This window comes from Humulus lupulus, chromosome 7 (assembly GCF_963169125.1).
Source record: "Humulus lupulus chromosome 7, drHumLupu1.1, whole genome shotgun sequence".
Taxonomy (NCBI): Eukaryota; Viridiplantae; Streptophyta; class Magnoliopsida; order Rosales; family Cannabaceae; genus Humulus; species Humulus lupulus.
The window spans coordinates 82,598,726-82,616,891 of record NC_084799.1 but is presented as its reverse complement, the minus strand read 5'-3'; the positions used below and the strand labels follow the sequence as shown (position 1 = coordinate 82,616,891).

Genomic DNA, 18,166 nt, shown 5'->3' with positions numbered 1-18,166 from the left:
TTGAAACATAAATAAATCTAATAAAATTTTTTAATTTGCTTTTTTTTTTTATATTTATTATATATTGTATTTGATTTTTTTAATTGAAACATAAATAAATCTAATAAAATTTAATAATCATAAAATTTTATAAATATAATGTTCCAATAAAACAAGGTAAGTCTAAATAAAGTAGAATGTGACATATAATATTTTCCTAAAGTCAAATTACATAAAGTATAAAGTCATAAATAATGTTCTCCAGCATCCTATTGAGTAGGAGGTGTCGGATCCTGACCATCACCTGGCTGAGAAGATCCAGAACCTGAGGCTCCACCAAGTCTAGCCATGTACTCCTCAACGATTCGGAGACGTTCGACCACATCCCGCATCTCTTGGGCAGTAGGGGGCGGTGACGGTGGTTGAAGTGTGTCAGTCACTTCACGTTCCGCGCTCGAGCGAATCCGACGACCAAGTCCTGTCTGATGGCCCCGACGGCGTCCAAAGACTGTCTCAACAAGGGCAATGTCGTCCACCTCAGTTGTGGCAATACTCGCATTAGAGGTGGTCGTAGAAGATTGGGTCTGCTGAGTTTGACGTACCTCCAGCAACTTTTCCTGTATTATTGAATTTTTAATACAACTATTGCAAATTTACAAAGTAAGAAAAATATAAAAAATATACAATTACTTACATAATTATCATGTGCTACTTGACTGACCCAACCTCTCCCTTCTTTATATTTAGTATCCATCCAAGTTTCTGGAACGCCTGAGAGATGGCCAGTTTGCATATTGCGCTAATATACAAAAATTATTTACAAATTTAATAAAAATATATGAATTTTTTAAAAAATTTAATAAGAAAAAATACCTTCTTATAACGAAGTGCTGGCGTAGACTGCGATCCTTGGAAGCTATTTTGTTTTTGTTTTGCTCGATTCGCAGCATTAATCTCAGAGCGCCTCTACAAAATGACATTGTGTTAATTATATATATGTTATATTAACAAAACTAAATTAAAAAGAAATTTTACCTTCACTTCAGGTCGATCAAAATAATCAAGCGCTTTCTTCCATTTTTCTTCTACCAAACCATCAGGAGCATGTCTCCGACCATGCTTCTTTATGTGAGTAGATATATCATTCTTCCATTCTGAGTAACGATCAGCGCAAGATCGTTGAATGCCGAGAAGAATGCCACTTCGATGTTCTGCCCCATACCGAGTGAGACCAATATCGAATAAATCATCCTAAATTAAAATAAATTAAGTTAATTAGTCAAATTTAACATTAAATTCAACAAAATACAAAAGATAAGAAATAAATTACCTGTAGACGAGGAAATATTCGATCTCTAACTTCCTTTGGTACTTTATCCCATCGATCATAGTCGGGATCGACATATTGTCGAATGAGAAGGCCGATCTCCCGAGACAAATGGTGAGAATATTCACCAATTTCCTTGTACGTCTTTCCTCGAACATCCCACTCAAGGGGTAATGGTCTACCTAAGGCAGCCCTAGCCTCTCGGGTTGATATCCCTTTGTTGATGCCACGCCTTTTTATTGCAGGCACTATTATTTTACAATTGCATAATATTAAATTATACATTTATAGTTATAAGGTTAATTTATGAATAAATACAGTAGATAGTGCATGAATTACCTCTCTCACAGTCAGCCTCTATATGTGTTGGATCTCGAGGAGGATCTGCCCCGCCATCACCTCCGTGATGTCGCATTACCGCAGAAGACATCTAATAAATTTAAATATAATGATATATATATGTGTGCATATAATAAAATGTTGACAAATAAAGATAAACATAAATAATATGGTTATCCATAAATAATATTATCATTCAATCTTTGAATGTAAAAATTACAACTTAATCATCACTATAATATTCATTATCACTATCATTCTCATTTTCTTCTACATTATCTTCTTCTAAGTCCATCTCTTCCTCTTCCTCTTCCTCTTCATCGACCATCTCCTCTTCCTCTTCATCAACCATTTCCTCTTCCTCTTCCTCTTCATCTTCCTCTTGATCAACAGGAGTATCTACATTGACAATAGATGGCGGTTGATCTCTACGGCAAAAATTGATTTCTGGCAACGGACCAAGATCGACAAACAATTGGAAATCAGATGATATTGTGTCATGCATAACATCTATTTCAATGGGATCCAACTGTTCATCAGCTGCTGGGGTGTCCCACACATTTCTATGATGAACTTCTTCAACAATTTTCCAATCTCGGTCATTTTTCAAATCATCAAGATAGAAAATTTGTTTTGCCTGAGTTGCCAAGATAAATTTGTCATCTTTGTACCACTCGAACTTGGTAAATATTCTGGTTATATTATTTTCATTCTTCATCCTACTCTTGGTAGGATCTGTATCAAACCATTTACACTTGAATAATACAACAGAACAACCAGCAAGGTATGACATCACTATAACCTCTTCTAATTGCCCGTAGAAACTTTTGTTGTCTACTCCGGGTACTAAGATACCACTGTTTTGAGTTTTCAAATTTTTATCTCTATCATAGCACAAAAATCGAACTCCATTGACAATACACCCAGTGTATGAAGAAACAAGATTAGAGGAGCCGCTTGCTAAGGAGAATAACTCTTCAGAAGCTTCTGCAGATCCCGCTTGTCGAAGATTGTAAAGCTTATTGTAAAACCACATGGGGAACTCCTTTTTCTGTAATTGATCTAGGTTTTCAGGACCACTAGATAAAAGGATCTGCTTGTGCTCTCTACACATATAAAATATGAAAGACTTAAAAAATTTGAAAGATAAATGGAAGAGTAGATAAATATATTGTTAGTGTGATCAAAGTACTTACTGAATATATGGGAGAATCTCAACGCAATTGTTGAGAATGTACCACTCAGCAGTTTTTTTAAGTTCATCGTCCAAAGTTGTTAATGTCTTCTTACCGATCGGACGACCTTGAGATTGAAACACAGACAACTTCTTTGGTGATGGAATTGCATCCACATTTCTATCTGGACGATTAAACCTTGTTTCCACCCCTTTGAAGTACATAGAACAGAATGTCAATGCTTCATCGACGACATAACCCTCAGCTATGGAACCCTCAGGACGAGCTTTATTACGCACATAATGTTTCAATTTTTTCATGTATCTCTCAAAGGGATACATCCACCTCATGTGTACTGGACCTCCATCTATTGCTTCTTGAGGCAAATGTATCATTAGGTGAACCATAACATCAAAAAATGCTGGCGGAAAAATGATTTCTAGTCCACAAAGAATTTCAACAATTGATGTTTTCACTTTCTCCAAATCAGAAACAACCAGAGTTCTAGCACAAATAATCTTGAAGAAAGTGCATAAGTCAATAATGGTCTTGGCAATAGGTTTTTCTAGGAATGAATGAACACCAATTGGCAAAAGACGTTGCAATATGACATGACAATCGTGGGATTTCAACCCAGTAATCTTAGTGTCATTTTCAATCACATTCTTCTTTAGATTAGATGCAAACCCATCAGGAAATTTGACTGATTTCAAAAATCGACAAAACTTATGCCGATTTTCAGGAATAAATGTGTATTTCGCTGCCGGCTTTTCCATTCGACCATTTACCATTCTCAGATGCAATTCTGGCCTTATCTTCATCTTCTCCAAATCTACTCTAGCGCTAATTGTATCTTTGGTCTTATTTTCCAACCCGACTATTGTGCCAACTAAGCTGTCGCATACATTTTTCTCAACATGCATGACGTCTAGGTTGTGTCGCAACTTCATATTGGCCCAATATGGGAGCTCAAAGAAAATGCTTTTTTTACGCCAACCAACTTGCTCTTTTGTGCGTTTCCTTTTTTGTCCACCGTAGCTAACATGCTTACCAGGAAGAGATTCAGGCATAAAATTCATTTGTGTGAAAATAGCTTCAGTGCTAAATTCCTCTGGAGGTGGTCTTTTCTCAACTGAACCATATAACTTCTTCTTTTTTCTAATTTGGTGTCCCATTGGTAAAAAATGTCTGTGACCGTAAAATGCAACCTTATTTTGCAAACGAACTGATGGTGTTGATACATTGCAAGTAGGACAAGCAGTGTAACCTTGACCACTCCATCCAGAAAGACTACTCCTCGCTGGAAAATCATTTATAGTCCACAATAAAGCTGCTCGAAGCTTAAAAAAACTACCATCAACAACATCTCGAGTCTGAACACCGTTCACCCATAATTCCTTCAGCTCATCAACCAATGGCCTTAAGAAAACATCAAAATCTTTTCCAGGTGAATGTGGACCAGGAATTAATAAAGTCAACATAAAGTTAGTCTCTTTCATGCATAACCACGGTGGCAAGTTGTAAGTCGTTAACACAACCGGCCACATGCTATAAGACAAACTCATATTTCCAAAAGGATTGAATCCATCAGCAGCCAATCCAAGACGCACATTCCTCGGTTCCATTGCAAACGTTGGATTGCTCCGGTCAAAATCCTTCCATGCTTTCCCATCTGCAGGATGTCGCATGATACCATCTTCTTTAACACGCCCTTCATGATGCCATCTCATATGTTGAGAAATGTGTCTTGACGCGTATTTTCGCATCAACCGAGGGGTCAATGGAAAATAACGCATAACTTTTTGGGCCACTTTCTTCCCCTTGGTATTTTTATCCACCCAACGATCCTCCCCACAAATTGGGCACGTGTGTTTTCCTGCATTTTCCTTCCAAAACAATGCACAATCATTCTTACAAACATGGATTGACTCGTAACCCAAACCCAATTTCCTCATCAACCTCTTCGCCGCATAATGTGACTTTGGTATCTTATTTGGAGATGGGAATGCATCTTCCAACAACTCCAAGATTCCATCAAAAATTTTGTTAGGAATTTTCCCCAACACTTTGAAATGCATCAACTTAGCTACGAAATTCAAAGATGTGTATTTGTCACACCCTGGGAATAACGGAGACTCCATCTTGGCAAATAAGTCATTATAGTATTGGCTAGTACCTCTGCATTCTGATGCTGGTGGTATCTCATCATCAACCTCGTTCTCATCATCTTCACAATTGTTAGGTTGTGCTATATCATTAAGAACATCCATCATCTCGTCCTCGTGACATTGGTGGACCACTCTATTGGTCGGTATTATTTCCTCCTCTCCATGCCAGTACCAATTTGTATAACTTCGTAGAAAACCATTCTCAAAAAGATGACTTTCTAACACACCAATCGTTTGCAATTCGATATTAAGACACTTGTTACAAGGACACTTCACTAGTCCCCTTGTATCCACAAATTGTTGAGCTCTCTCAACAAATGCAAACGCTCCAGCAACATACTCATCAGAAAATTTATTTGAATTATTAATCCAAGTCTTGTCGATCGACATTCTATAGGACACTGCACAGTGTAAGAAATTATTAATTATTACACTGCACAGTGTAAGAAATTATTATTTGAATTATTATTTTTTCAATGAATTATCATGTTTTACAAATAAATCAGCAATAACTTATTAGATTAAAGTTTATTAATTAATAAATTAAGTGAGTAATTAATAATCAATTTAATTTCAATTTTATATATAATTTAGTAATTACTTTTATTTGATTTAATTATTTGTTTTATTATACTTATTTTATTAATTATTACCTTTATTGGTTATTAAATTTAGTAAAAAATTTATAAGTTTATGCATATTGACCATTTATGATTATTATTTGTTGTATAATTTTATTGATTCACTCTTTACTACTTTTTTCTTTTTATTTTTTTTAATGAACGCAAATTGCTTGCTCAGAGTTGATGTATGGTACATATATACATAAATTTCCCTAAAAAAACACACACATGTACCATACATCTTAATTAGAAATATATCATATTTTTTCTTGGGTAAACCTGACTCCATATTTCTTGAGGAAAAATAATTGCATCAAGAAAATGGATAGACTATTACAAAAGGATGGGAAGTAATTAAAGAAAAATAACATCACAAAGAACAACAAATATACATATTATTCTGAAAAACTCAAAACTTGTAAAAATAGTAAGACTTCTTTTTATTGATAAAAAACAAATATATTATTTTAAATAGGATTAAATATGTGTAAATATCAATCTAGTTATAGGTAGCTATAGCTTAAACATATTGTATTAATTGCATGGAATTAGATTAACCTCCACTTAACTCTATATTGGGTTCTATTAGAACAACATATATTTTTCTACATACATTAAAGTTTTACAAAAATTCAATTGAAACATGTATTCTCTTAAACTTATAACACATAATGAAAAAAAAAAAACCAAAATAAACAAGCCTAAATACAGAGAATAAACACATTTGAAGAGTAAATACCTCAATAAATCAATCAAAATCCAAAGTCTTTCGTTATAGAAAATCCTGCAAAACCAAGCTCTTGCTCAAATTGCAATCAACAATTAATCCTGAAAATTAAAAATGCAATGGTTAGTCAACAGAGTACAAATTAATAAAAAGATGAGTAATGCAGTAGTGATTTATTATGTGGTTTGGTGTTGTTACATTTCGTTAGTTCAAATTAATTAAACCCAAGATATTGAAATTTGCTTCAGCATATGTGTATATATAAGTATAACCTTCTTCACAAATAATTTCTTCAAGAAAGTAAAGAATGGCTTGAATCATTCATTCATGCATGCATGCATTTTTCCACTTTTTTTTTTTCTGAAGTGAACCCCATCTCTCAATAGAGACAATGACATACAATTCATTAATTAGAGGTAAAATAACAAACTAACTATCATTTAATGCAATATAGTCTTTCTTAACTCACACATGTGCAAATATATATATATTTATAATTTTTTTTAAAATATATTTTTTTCACAAAAATTCTCTACCATTTCCCCTTTGATCACCTCTATACGTTGCCCTTGCTCTGCCACACATTCTGGTTTCTATCTTTTTTTTGCATTCTTAAGCATAAAACAAAATAACATAATTAAAAATTATTTCTTTAAAAAATAACAAAAACACAAACCAACCCCACCACGTTCAGCTAAAAAAGTGGTTATTACAAAGCTGAGAAAATTTCATTTGTTTTAAAAAGAAAAAAAAAATAAGACAGAACACAACACAGACACGGTTTAGCCACGAAGATATTTTCTCTCGTTCTTTTTATTTATTTATTTTTCAGTTTCTAAAGATTTTACAAAGCATTGCCTTTTTTAGTTTGTGCTTTTCTCTGTTGTATAACAGCAACATCCCAACTAACCGTTCCATATACCATTTAAGCTCTCACACACTCTTCTTCTTCTTCTTCTTCAACACTCACTCATTTCTCTCTTTAATCCTCTCCCAACGGTTACTTTCGTTTTCTTAAATGACTAAAAACACATATGGAAGTTTTGAAATATAAGTAAACTCATAATTTACTCAAAAACAGTTTCAATTCTTTCAATTCCTCAAAGCATCAAACTCAGCAGTATCAATTAATTCAGCTTCAAAAGAAAAATACCAATCCAATCCAATGGTGAATGCTTGTCGTTTGAAGGCAAATGGTTTTGCTAATTATTATTCTATGACTGTCAAGATAATAAAATAAGCTGGTTGACCCAAAACTAATCAACTCATTCAACATTAATTAATCAAGCAAGAAATTTCAATATTGTAGCTTATTAAAAGTGGTTAGTCAACATAGTACAAATTAATAAAAAGAAGATTAATGCAGTAGTGATTTATTATACCAAGCAATATATATATACCAAGTAATAGATGGGTAGTTTTGTTTCCTGTAATACTACAACCAAATATTTTAAAATGTCAAACAGTAGCAACTAAACATATAAAACACAATTACGATCCAAAGAAATCATTTCGAAAATGCATGTGAAGATATCAAGTTCGAGTTCATAGTTTGCCTCGCCTCACCACAATAGAGTCGCTTACATGTTTTTCTTCACACAAATTTTGTCATAATAATGCAAGTACTTCTTTTTAGATTGATGTACTACACATATATTTATTTAACTTCTTCCATATTTTATGTTCCTCTGGCTCTGTATTGCTCTTTGATTTCTTACTTAGTTTGTGTTTACTAACTGTTTGACAAATTGCTTTAACTAGCGTCTAGGAGTGTGTATTTCTGATATTGTACTGTGTTAGTTGTCATTGCAGGAACTTATAATCTAGATAAACTACCAAGTTTTCATATATATATATATGTATAAGTATATATAAATCTTTAAAGGAATTGGGAACTTAATATTGTGATATTGTTTAATGAAATGACAAACTGAGAAAGTAAATTTGTTGAAACTTGAAACAGGCAAAAATGGCAGCATTAGGCAAGAACTCTCTATATCTCTCTCTAATCCCTAATAACCAATATAACAGAGTCAAACTCCATAGTAAAGAAACTGAATTCTACTAAATTAGCACCAGGAAATTCTCATTCGAAAACTCAGTTAAAGAGTATACAAAATTAGCTCTGCTACTGCGACCAGTACAAGTAGTGATAATAGATTATATCCATGTCTCTCTACTAAAAGATGACAATAATGCAAGTACTTCTTTTTATATTCTTTTTCCTTTATTCATTGGCACCTTAAATGGTTAGCTAACTAGGAAAAGGGAGAGAAAGAACTCATCAAGTAAGAATTGTTGCCAAATTACAGCAAATGACTGAGACATTATTATAAGCATCAGAAAAACTAAAACCCACGTCTAGAGAGAGAAATGAGTGAACAGAGTTCTAGCATGAACGGTCAAGCTTACTTAAACTAATACATTATTATAAGCATCAGAAAAACTAAAGAGGAAGCAAGATTGATGAGTCGACCAAAGAAAAACCTTACCAGATAGACAAATCCTTCAGCAGCTTGAACAATGGCTTTCATTCGATCATTAGGAGTAGTGGGTGTGGTTAGCAATACCTTTGAAGCACACAAGAAGATGTAGGTTAATTTCATTTCAAAAAAAAAAAAACAGAACAATGTATCTATCCAAATGAATGAAAAATCGGAAGGCCAATAAGACACACCAGTACAATATTCTTTTTTAGAGCTTCCTTTCTTAAATTATCAGTCTCTTCTAATGGAACATCTGGGACTACAAGCCCTGCAAACATCAAGAAGTGCAATAAGATATATAACAACATAAACAAAATAGTTGTCCTTTTCAAAGAGATAATGAAGAATTTAAATCAAAATATAAGACAGTAATTACTTAAAAAACTAAAATTCTCAATTTCCATATATGCACATTACTGCATATTCTTTGAAAGAACCTTCTTATAATTTCATAACTCCATTTATGATAGTGAAAAGCGAAAACCTATTGGGTTAGCAATATAAATTCACCCCTAAAAATCAAGAATATTTCAGAGCTTATAAACTTAGCTACATGACAATAAACTACAAGCAGCAAAGTGTGCCACCAAAATTAATTTACTAAATGATTTAATTAACCATGTAAATCTGAGCAAGGACGACCAAGAACTTAGAACTTTCTATATTTACTCTGCATATAACAAACTCTACTACCATTCCTCAACTCCATCAGTATCAATTCAAAAGCATTATATTTCTACACACTCAGAGCCTAGCTAAGCCAAGCAAAGGCAAATAGAATCACCGTATATATGTACAGGGTCCCATAAAAGAAGAAAATGAAAAATCCCAATGTAATCCTAAATCTTTAGTCAACATTTACATATGATAGTTTGATTCTACCACAGGAATCAAAAGCACTGAAAAATGCACTTTACCCAAACAAGTCCAAAACAGGACATACACATGCAAAACAGAGAGGGTGTCACAAAAGAATATATATATATAAATGAACTGAACAATACTAATAATAAAAAACTAAATACTTATATATATATATACCGTATAACTAAATATTTATATATATATATATGTATGTACCGTAGATGGAGATTCTCCGATGAAGCTTGGAGGAACCGTACGTCTCCGGCGGCTTGGAAGAGCCACAGACGGCGCTTGGAGGATGGGCTTTTGTGCGATTGGGGTTCTCACGGTTTGGGGTTTGAGTTCTGAGAGAAGAGAGAGAGGAGTTTGGGGGTTTCGGTTTGGGTTTGGGTCTGAAAATAAAGGGAGAGAGAGTGAGGAGGTTGGGTCTGAGAGGAGGGAGAGAGGGGTTCGGTTGGGGTCTGAGAGGAGGGAGACAGGGGTTCGGTTGGGGTCTGAGAGGAGAAGGGAGCTGTTTGTGTTTGGGGAGTCGGTTTGCTTAATCTGAACATAAAGGGAGAGAGAGAGAGAGAAAAGTCAATAAAGGAGGGAAATCAATTGCTTTTCGCGCGAACAGGGGCCGCGTGTATGAAATAACCTCTAGCGACGATTTTTTTCATGTCGTCGCTAGAGGTGTCGTCGCTAGATACTGTTATTCTTGTAGTGCCAAGGGTGGCTTAACAAGTCCAAATCATCCCAAAATATAATTTTTTATTTTCTCTGTCATCCACATCACTTTTGGCAACTTTTTTCATAAAAATGCCTCAATGTTAAGTCACCCCAAAAGTTATCAACTATGACCCCACATATTATTATTTAATATATTATTTTGTAATTATAAATATTGTCACACTAAATTTTTTAAATCCATATATTAATATAAATAAATATTACATCAAATTTAAATTAGACGAAATTTAAAAGAGCTTATAAAATGACATAACCATAATTAATCAATCTAACATAATTAAAAAAATACTAATTAAAATATTTTATTTATATATATATACAATTAAAAAAAAGGGAGAAAGCACCGTTGCCTCACAGTGGCAACGGTGCCTTAGTTTTCTTCAAGTCTTCAACTCCTTCAACGCATAAAGTGATGGCTTGTCAGAAATGGTCAACAAACACTCTTGAAGGCAACTTGCGTTGAGGCTGGTCTAAAGCACTTCTACAAAAAGCTGACAAGACAGGCTTGGTGTAAAATGACTTTTTAGAAGTAAAAGTCAAAATGTGTTGAAAACTCAAATAGCCTTAAAAGTGTTTTAATCACATCAAAATAAAAAAAAATTAAAAAATTGGTTTTAGAAGCCTAGCCAACCACTCTTGAGTACATCTAAAAATTCTTTTGTACTTGGTTGGATTTCCTAAGTAATTTGATTATTTTTCTTAAAAGCTAAAGTTAAAAACAAAAGTTTAGCCAATGCCTAAATAATTAAATTAATAGTATACTAATTTATTTATTTTTTAAAATTCTTCTGTATTTGGTTGGATTTCCTAGGTATTTTAGGCATTTTAGTCTTAAAAGCTCTTTCTTCATAAGTTAATATTTTTAACTTCCTTTAAAAGAGTTTTTCAAAAGCTAAAGTTAAAAATAAAAGTTTAGCCAAGGCCTAAATATTTAAATTAACAATATACTATTTTTTTTTTTGTTAGAAAAAATAGGGTTTATATGAATAGGGGTTCCTATTCTTTCTAAAAAGTATCACTTAGGTACCAAACTTTATTTTTGTATTACTTAGGTCTTCAAGTTTACTAAATATGTATCACATAAGTCTTTTCATTGAAAAACAATTTTTAGAATACGCAGCAGAAAGCGATTGATAACCGAACTAATCTTTTTGTAATTAACTGTGTCATATATCGCTAGTCGTTGGGCTATAAATCGTTTTTCTGTTGTGCATTTTGAAAATTATTTTCAACATAAAAGATCTATGTGATACACATTTATTTAGTAAGTTTGGAGACCTAAGTGAAAAATAAATAAGGACCTCTTTTGATATAAACCCAAAAAAATACCAAAATTATATAAATAGGCGATAAAAGAAAAATACAAAGAGTACCATTGTGTGCTCCATAACCATAACAATGCTAGCGCCAAATATAAATTTAAACCTCAAATTGATTAGGGAAAATTACACCATAAAGCATACCAATCCAATAAGAAATATATAATAAATAATTGAATAGAATTAGATACAGAGTACTACAAACGGTAGGAAAAAAAACATATAATTAATATATAGTATTTTGTTTTGGATAAAAATATAAATATATATGATAATATTTGGTTTAATTATAATAATAGGGTTGCTTTTGTAGCCATCCATCTTGATTAATAAACTTAGTTATATTTGTCATCGAATTTCTTTCGGATGGTTTTAATGTCTTCTCCCACTTCACTCGTCGCGATTTGTTCGCTCCAGGTCCAAAACACCCCTCCTCCGCATAAGTTATTCTCTTCCTATTTCATCAAAACACAACAAACTCATTCAGTAACAATTTATAACACAAAATCATGTTAGAGAAACAAAACAAATATATATATATATGTGTGTGTGTAGTGTAGTGTGTAGTGTGACTTTTTAAAATTAATTACTATACATATAAATTTAAATTTAAATGTAGTCTTACTCATGGCCCTTGCTGTACCAGGAGTTCCAACCCTCAGGACTAACAATGTTATTCATATAGGTTTTGTAAAATAGAACCCTAGAATGGGATCTATATGCCCTCCCTAATATCGTAGGACCTATTCCAGTGATAACATTCGAAACGAATACGAAACCAGTAGTTTGCTTCCAGCTTTCTCTGCCTTGAGCTGTTATACAACCACCACGCCCCGGGCCCAGACTCGATGTCGAAACATTTAAAATGCATTTCTGCCAATAATCACAATAACATGTACATCAATTATAATAAAAATATTTTATTCACATTACAAATTTTTGTATACGTACGTTTTATAAAAAAAATACCTGATAATAGGACTGTGCATTTCCGAAAATGAAGTCTATTGCACCTTCGATATAGCAATATTTAAAATAGTGACGACCACTGGCGTCAAACAATGTGTCTTGTACACTAATGAAAGAACAAGAGTAGAAGCTCACTTTGTCTCCAACAATAAGAGCTGCCGGTGCCCATGTAACTGCTTTCCCATTCCCATAATAATAATCATCCTTACTTTTAGCAAAGTTATAAAAATTCTGTACATATAGAATGAGATATCATCAATTTATCGCGAAAAAATTAAAGACTATTAAATGTTTTAAATTGAGGGCTTTTGTCCTCTTTTAGTAATATTCAATTATATGTATATATAAACCTTGAATGTTATTTTGCTTGCGACAATATTATCAGCATAAGATGAAAACGTAGGGCTTTTATCAACGTCGCCAGAATCTCCCCATGCAATCGTCGTGGTTTGGCTACTATCTCCTTCAAGAAATATGTATTGTTTCTCATATTTTATATATACTTTTTCACTGTAAGCATCATAAGTAACAATAGAAGAAACAAATAAGCAATCTATAGCTAATAAATTAATTACTAAAAATTAAAATATTTTATAACAAAATTTATGGTATTAACCTCAAAATAATAATAATAATAAAAATCGCGACTAAAATGTCTATGTAACGATAATGTCGTAGTCAATCACAATTAAATCATTATACTTATTTTTTTTTAAATTAAAACTTAAAATACATTTGTAACCATTAACATTATTTTTTAGTCTTCAATTTTGCGACTCTAAAATTATAATTAAATAGTTCATTATCCATATATATCAATATATCGAGGATATAAATTACCACTAATGTATCACAATCTTGCATTAAGCCACTAATATGGGTCAATTAATTACACTTTCAAAAGATTGTTTTTAATAATATAATTATATACATAACGAGCAGCTTATAATTTATGTAAGTTCCCACTAAAAGTTATACATTAATTCTAATACATATAATTTGTTACAAATAATTTTTCCCTAAATATGTTTAACTCTCCATCTCTATCATATATATTTATGTAAATATTTAAAATAATTAAGTTTGAAAAAGGGATCATCAAGCAAAAAAATCCTAATGTTTTTTCTCTACACATCCAAAAATTTCGATATACCATAAAGAAATGAACTATAGCAATGAATTAGCATTATTTTGGTTTTGATTTTTTAAAAACTATTAAATTTAATATAACATTTGGTTTAAAAAAATCATATATAATAATGTTTTATTATTATATATGTACATGCATAAAAATATGTCGATGATCGATTAGGTATTTTTAAAAATTTTATTAAAATAATAGTCTCCACTGTTGAATATATTTCTGATTTCGTCTTGTCGACGATAGAATAAACTTGCTAACTAAAGAGACACACACACACACACATATATATATATATATATATATCTTGCACTTGCTAACTATAAGTATATAAATATATATATAATGACAATGATAAAATCAAGAATATATGTATTGTTTGCTACATACGTACGTGTAGGTGCCAGCTTTAACATGGATGCGAAGCCAGGACAAGTTATTGTCTGGTACAGAATCAATGGCTTGCTGCACAGTGGTGAAGTTTCCTTTGCCTGACTTGTCCACCGTTATGGTTTTCATTGTAACATCTTTACGATCATTAAACTCATCATGTACTGATTGTAATAAGCCATTGTTCACAATATTTGTATAGCCACCACCTGAAGTAGTACTGCTATAGAAAAGAATGAGTATTGTTATGGTGGAGAAGAGGCATACGAAGTTGTTAAGAAAATTCATCCTCGCATAAACCTGGGTTTTGTTTTCTGAATACTCATCCTGGTATAAATATAATGAAACAGTACTAATATGCATATTCGATGATTCTTTTTTTTTTAATTAAGAAAATGACTAAACACAGAAAATATGGGTTGTCTCGATTGTATTAATCTTTGATATAAGAAAGTTGGCAAATCACTCTGTATTAAATTTATTAATTAATTGTATATACGGACAGAAGTTTTTTTAAGTGATATATATATGGACACAGAGTTGTTCAAATGAAATAAGAAATAGAATTCAAATTATTTCTTTTTTTTTATTTATGAACAAAATAGACAGTGGTACCTGTTTCCTAATCAAGAAAATTGGACATTAATATTTCATTTTTTCTGTCGGGACATTGATATTTTAAATCTTAGAAGGGAAAAAAATTTATATATAAGGAGAATGCATTGATAATAATTTAATCTGTAATCGAAATAATAATAATAAAAATAAGTAAGCAATGTGTTCTGTAAATGTCTCATATTGGTGGCTAAATACATAGTGAAATTGGACTATTTTTTTTAAAATGATAGTAGAATTTGACTTTGGATTCACTACACCAAAAAACATGAATTAGTGGCATTTAATTTAGCGTAGCATTTGTCAAAATCTCACAATAATAGTAGTTTAGTGACATTTGATAAAAAAAAATGTTACTTTAATGAGAATGAATGATATTTAAAAAAAAAAGCCACTATTGATATGTTTTAATGACATTTGATAAAAAAAATGCCACTAATTTGTGAAATACTAGAAGGCTTATTTGGATGAAAATCACTTGAAAATAGCAGATGATTATGTATGATAGTCATTTGATGTATTGTTGCAACAGTTAGTATCCATTTATTGGAATTATTATTATTCTTTTAATATTTTCATGTACTTTTTCATGTATATAAAATTTCTTATTAATAAAATAAAATGTGTATGTTTTAAAAATTTGTCTCTAATTAATAATAATGCAAAAAAATAAAATAAATTAAATAATATATCATTTTTAAAATATTTTTCAAAGAAATTATTTTTTAGGGAAAAAATCTGGTTTAGTAACAAATTGTAAATGCCACTAAATTTTTTTTTCTTCATAAACCTCCTTATCTTTACATTCTTATACACATAACCACTAATTCTTTTTCTTTCGCGAGTGAAACCTCTTAATCCCCTGTTTCGTTAACAAATCTAAAGTCTTTGTTGGTTGTGGCTATTAGCTGCCAATGTAGATACACGTGTCTATAATGTATTGGGTCACATATTAATAGCAATGCCACACACAACAACAAAAATCACTATTACCGGCGGAGGATCCCGCCGGTAATACATGGTGTATCCGCCGGTATTTGTTATTACCGGCGGAGATCCGCCGGTAAAATCTCGCCATTAATAAACGGTCGGTATTATCACCATTACCGACCGAGTGACACCACCCGCCGGTATTGCATTATTACCGGCGGATTAATAGAGGCGGGAGTCCGCCGGTGATGTGCAACGCTGACCCCGTTTGACCTGTTTATTACCGGTGGGTTCTGCCGGTATTAAAATACTAATATTAAAATAAAACAATTAATTTTATTTTATTTCTTAATAAATATACATATAATACTTATTTAAAAATAATAATATTTAACATATATTATAATTAATAACACAATTAATATTCATCAAACAAAACTAACATTGTAATTAATCATAAAATTAACATAAGAAAATACAAATTGTCTCATTTTAATTACATATAAAGTAATTATAACATAAACATAATAAAATTTCAATTGTCTTAATATAATTAAAAAACATAATCTAATTATTATTGTTTTGATCAGGCCAACTTGGTGTAAAATATTCATTAAGATCAATATCTTGATCACTAATATTAGGGCGCGGCAACGGTGGTGAAGCAAACTGTGGTGCTTATGTAGAGTGATGCTGCGAAGATGATCTAAATTGTCGAGCATGTGGTCGCGGCGAGGGAGACTGATGCAAAAAACTCTCAAACTGACCATACCTCTGGTGTTGCGACGGACTCACAAATTGACCATACATCTGCTGTGGATGCTGCTGCTGCGATGAATCCCCGAAGTCACGACGCCTAGGATGTGACGTCTGAGATCCGGTAGCGACGTCGGGGTAATATAAAGGAGGGGACTGGGAGGAACGTCCGTACGTGTTTGGATAATTCTGTTGAGGTGGATACACATGTTGTTGTTGTTGTTGTTGTGGCATCGACCAAGGAGGTGGACTTTGAGAAGATATACCACCTTCAGGTTGTGATGGTAAATATCGTTGGAGAAGGCTTTCAAACCGCGACTCAGTTTCTGTACTGGTATGCTGAGGATTACCAGATGGACCTTGTTGAGATTTCAACATCCGAATCTCTTCACGCATTGACTTAATTATTTCTGCCATAGTAGCAATGTCTTCCCGAGGTTGGGCCTGTGACTGACTTTGACTTGTGGAGCTAGAAGCTGATTTTTTCCCTTTGCCTTTGCTGTAACCTACTCCTCTTTGAAAGTCAGACTTCTCCCCAAGTACTTTACTCATAATCTCGTACTGATCGATCGACGAGGATTCAGCAGTAAATCCAGTTTCAGATCCCTCCGTCGGTCCTTGAGACTGGCTTTGAAGTCGTGCCCTCTTAAGCTCTTCCGTCATTTTTTCCTGTTCATAAAAAGTGTTAGAAACACATCAGTAACATAGTTTAATGAAAATAATAACACAAAAGTTTCTCGAGCTGTGTCGTTGACAAAAACTTTTGTCGATTTTCTCAAATGGCTATCTTTCCAAGTATCAATAACATGTTCATCAGGGTTCGCCTATACAAATTTAGAGATAGGAAGTTAGAATGTAAAATTTTGTTAAATTAAATTAATATTTTTACTTACAAATTGGTGACGCTTAGCCGCCATCGATTTTGTGCCTTGCGTCGATGTATACTTCATTTCTTTTCTGTTTTTCTTGTTTTGGTTGGATCGCGCGATAAATTTTGGGCTCAAAAACAACTGAACAATATCATTCCAACTCTCCTTGGAGCAATGGTCAGGTGGGGCAACTAAAACACTCTGCAAATCTTCCGGATTAGAGTAATATTTTTTGAAGTGAGTATGTCTGATGTTCTTTCTCTCAGAATATCTTTTGCGCATCTCTGTGTAGATAGTTTTCATAACTCTCTCGGGTTCTGGATGACCATCAACATTATAAAAATACTACATTAAAAATAACACATTAGTCTAGTTTGTAAATGATTTTAATAAAAAAATTATACCACAAGAATTGTTCTAAATTTGTACCTTCATCCTTTGTACGACTTGTTCCTTAAATTGTTGAGGTACATCAGCGAAATCCAAGTAATGTCCTGGCAACAACAAAGTGACTTGGAGGCCTATCTCGCGGACAAAAGCTTGGTCCTCCAAGCCAACAACTTTGTCCGCCCTAGGATCAAGCTGAAGATCTAGTGGTTTCCTGGCATTTTGCCGTCGAATTTCAAGTGGCTTCGAATTAGCCAGGCCACGACCCTTTCTTCTCGGCACTTCAGCTATCCACATTTTCAAGAATAACCAAAATGTGAAATATTAATATTATATTTAAACATTCGTTGAGCTTGACTTTCAAGCTATGAGA

At 32.6% G+C, this 18,166-nt stretch overlaps 3 protein-coding genes across 3 annotated transcripts; all 3 read right to left on the bottom strand.

The window, feature by feature from the left end:
- Positions 1-248: 248 nt before the first annotated feature.
- LOC133791925 (uncharacterized) lies at positions 249-9,160 on the bottom strand. Its single transcript, XM_062229833.1, has 8 exons — positions 8,831-9,160; positions 6,351-6,439; positions 1,646-1,736; positions 1,310-1,554; positions 1,015-1,230; positions 853-945; positions 701-778; positions 249-596 (listed from the first exon to the last, which is right to left on the bottom strand). Exons 3-8 carry the CDS (start codon positions 1,734-1,736, stop codon positions 249-251), a joined length of 1,071 nt encoding a protein of 356 aa, XP_062085817.1. The 5' UTR covers positions 6,351-6,439; positions 8,831-9,160.
- Positions 1,838-9,533, bottom strand: LOC133791924 (uncharacterized). Its single transcript, XM_062229831.1, has 9 exons — positions 9,518-9,533; positions 9,016-9,092; positions 8,831-8,908; positions 8,649-8,727; positions 8,270-8,350; positions 3,182-5,389; positions 2,842-3,106; positions 2,037-2,751; positions 1,838-1,846 (listed from the first exon to the last, which is right to left on the bottom strand). Exons 1-9 carry the CDS (start codon positions 9,531-9,533, stop codon positions 1,838-1,840), a joined length of 3,528 nt encoding a protein of 1,175 aa, XP_062085815.1.
- A 2,824-nt stretch (positions 9,534-12,357) lies between these two features.
- On the bottom strand, positions 12,358-17,200 carry LOC133791923 (probable pectinesterase 29). Its single transcript, XM_062229830.1, has 5 exons — positions 17,081-17,200; positions 14,241-14,563; positions 13,056-13,215; positions 12,706-12,936; positions 12,358-12,609 (listed from the first exon to the last, which is right to left on the bottom strand). The coding sequence occupies exons 1-5, from the start codon at positions 17,198-17,200 to the stop codon at positions 12,358-12,360; spliced, it is 1,086 nt and encodes a 361-aa protein (XP_062085814.1).
- Between the last annotated feature and the right edge of the window lie 966 nt (positions 17,201-18,166).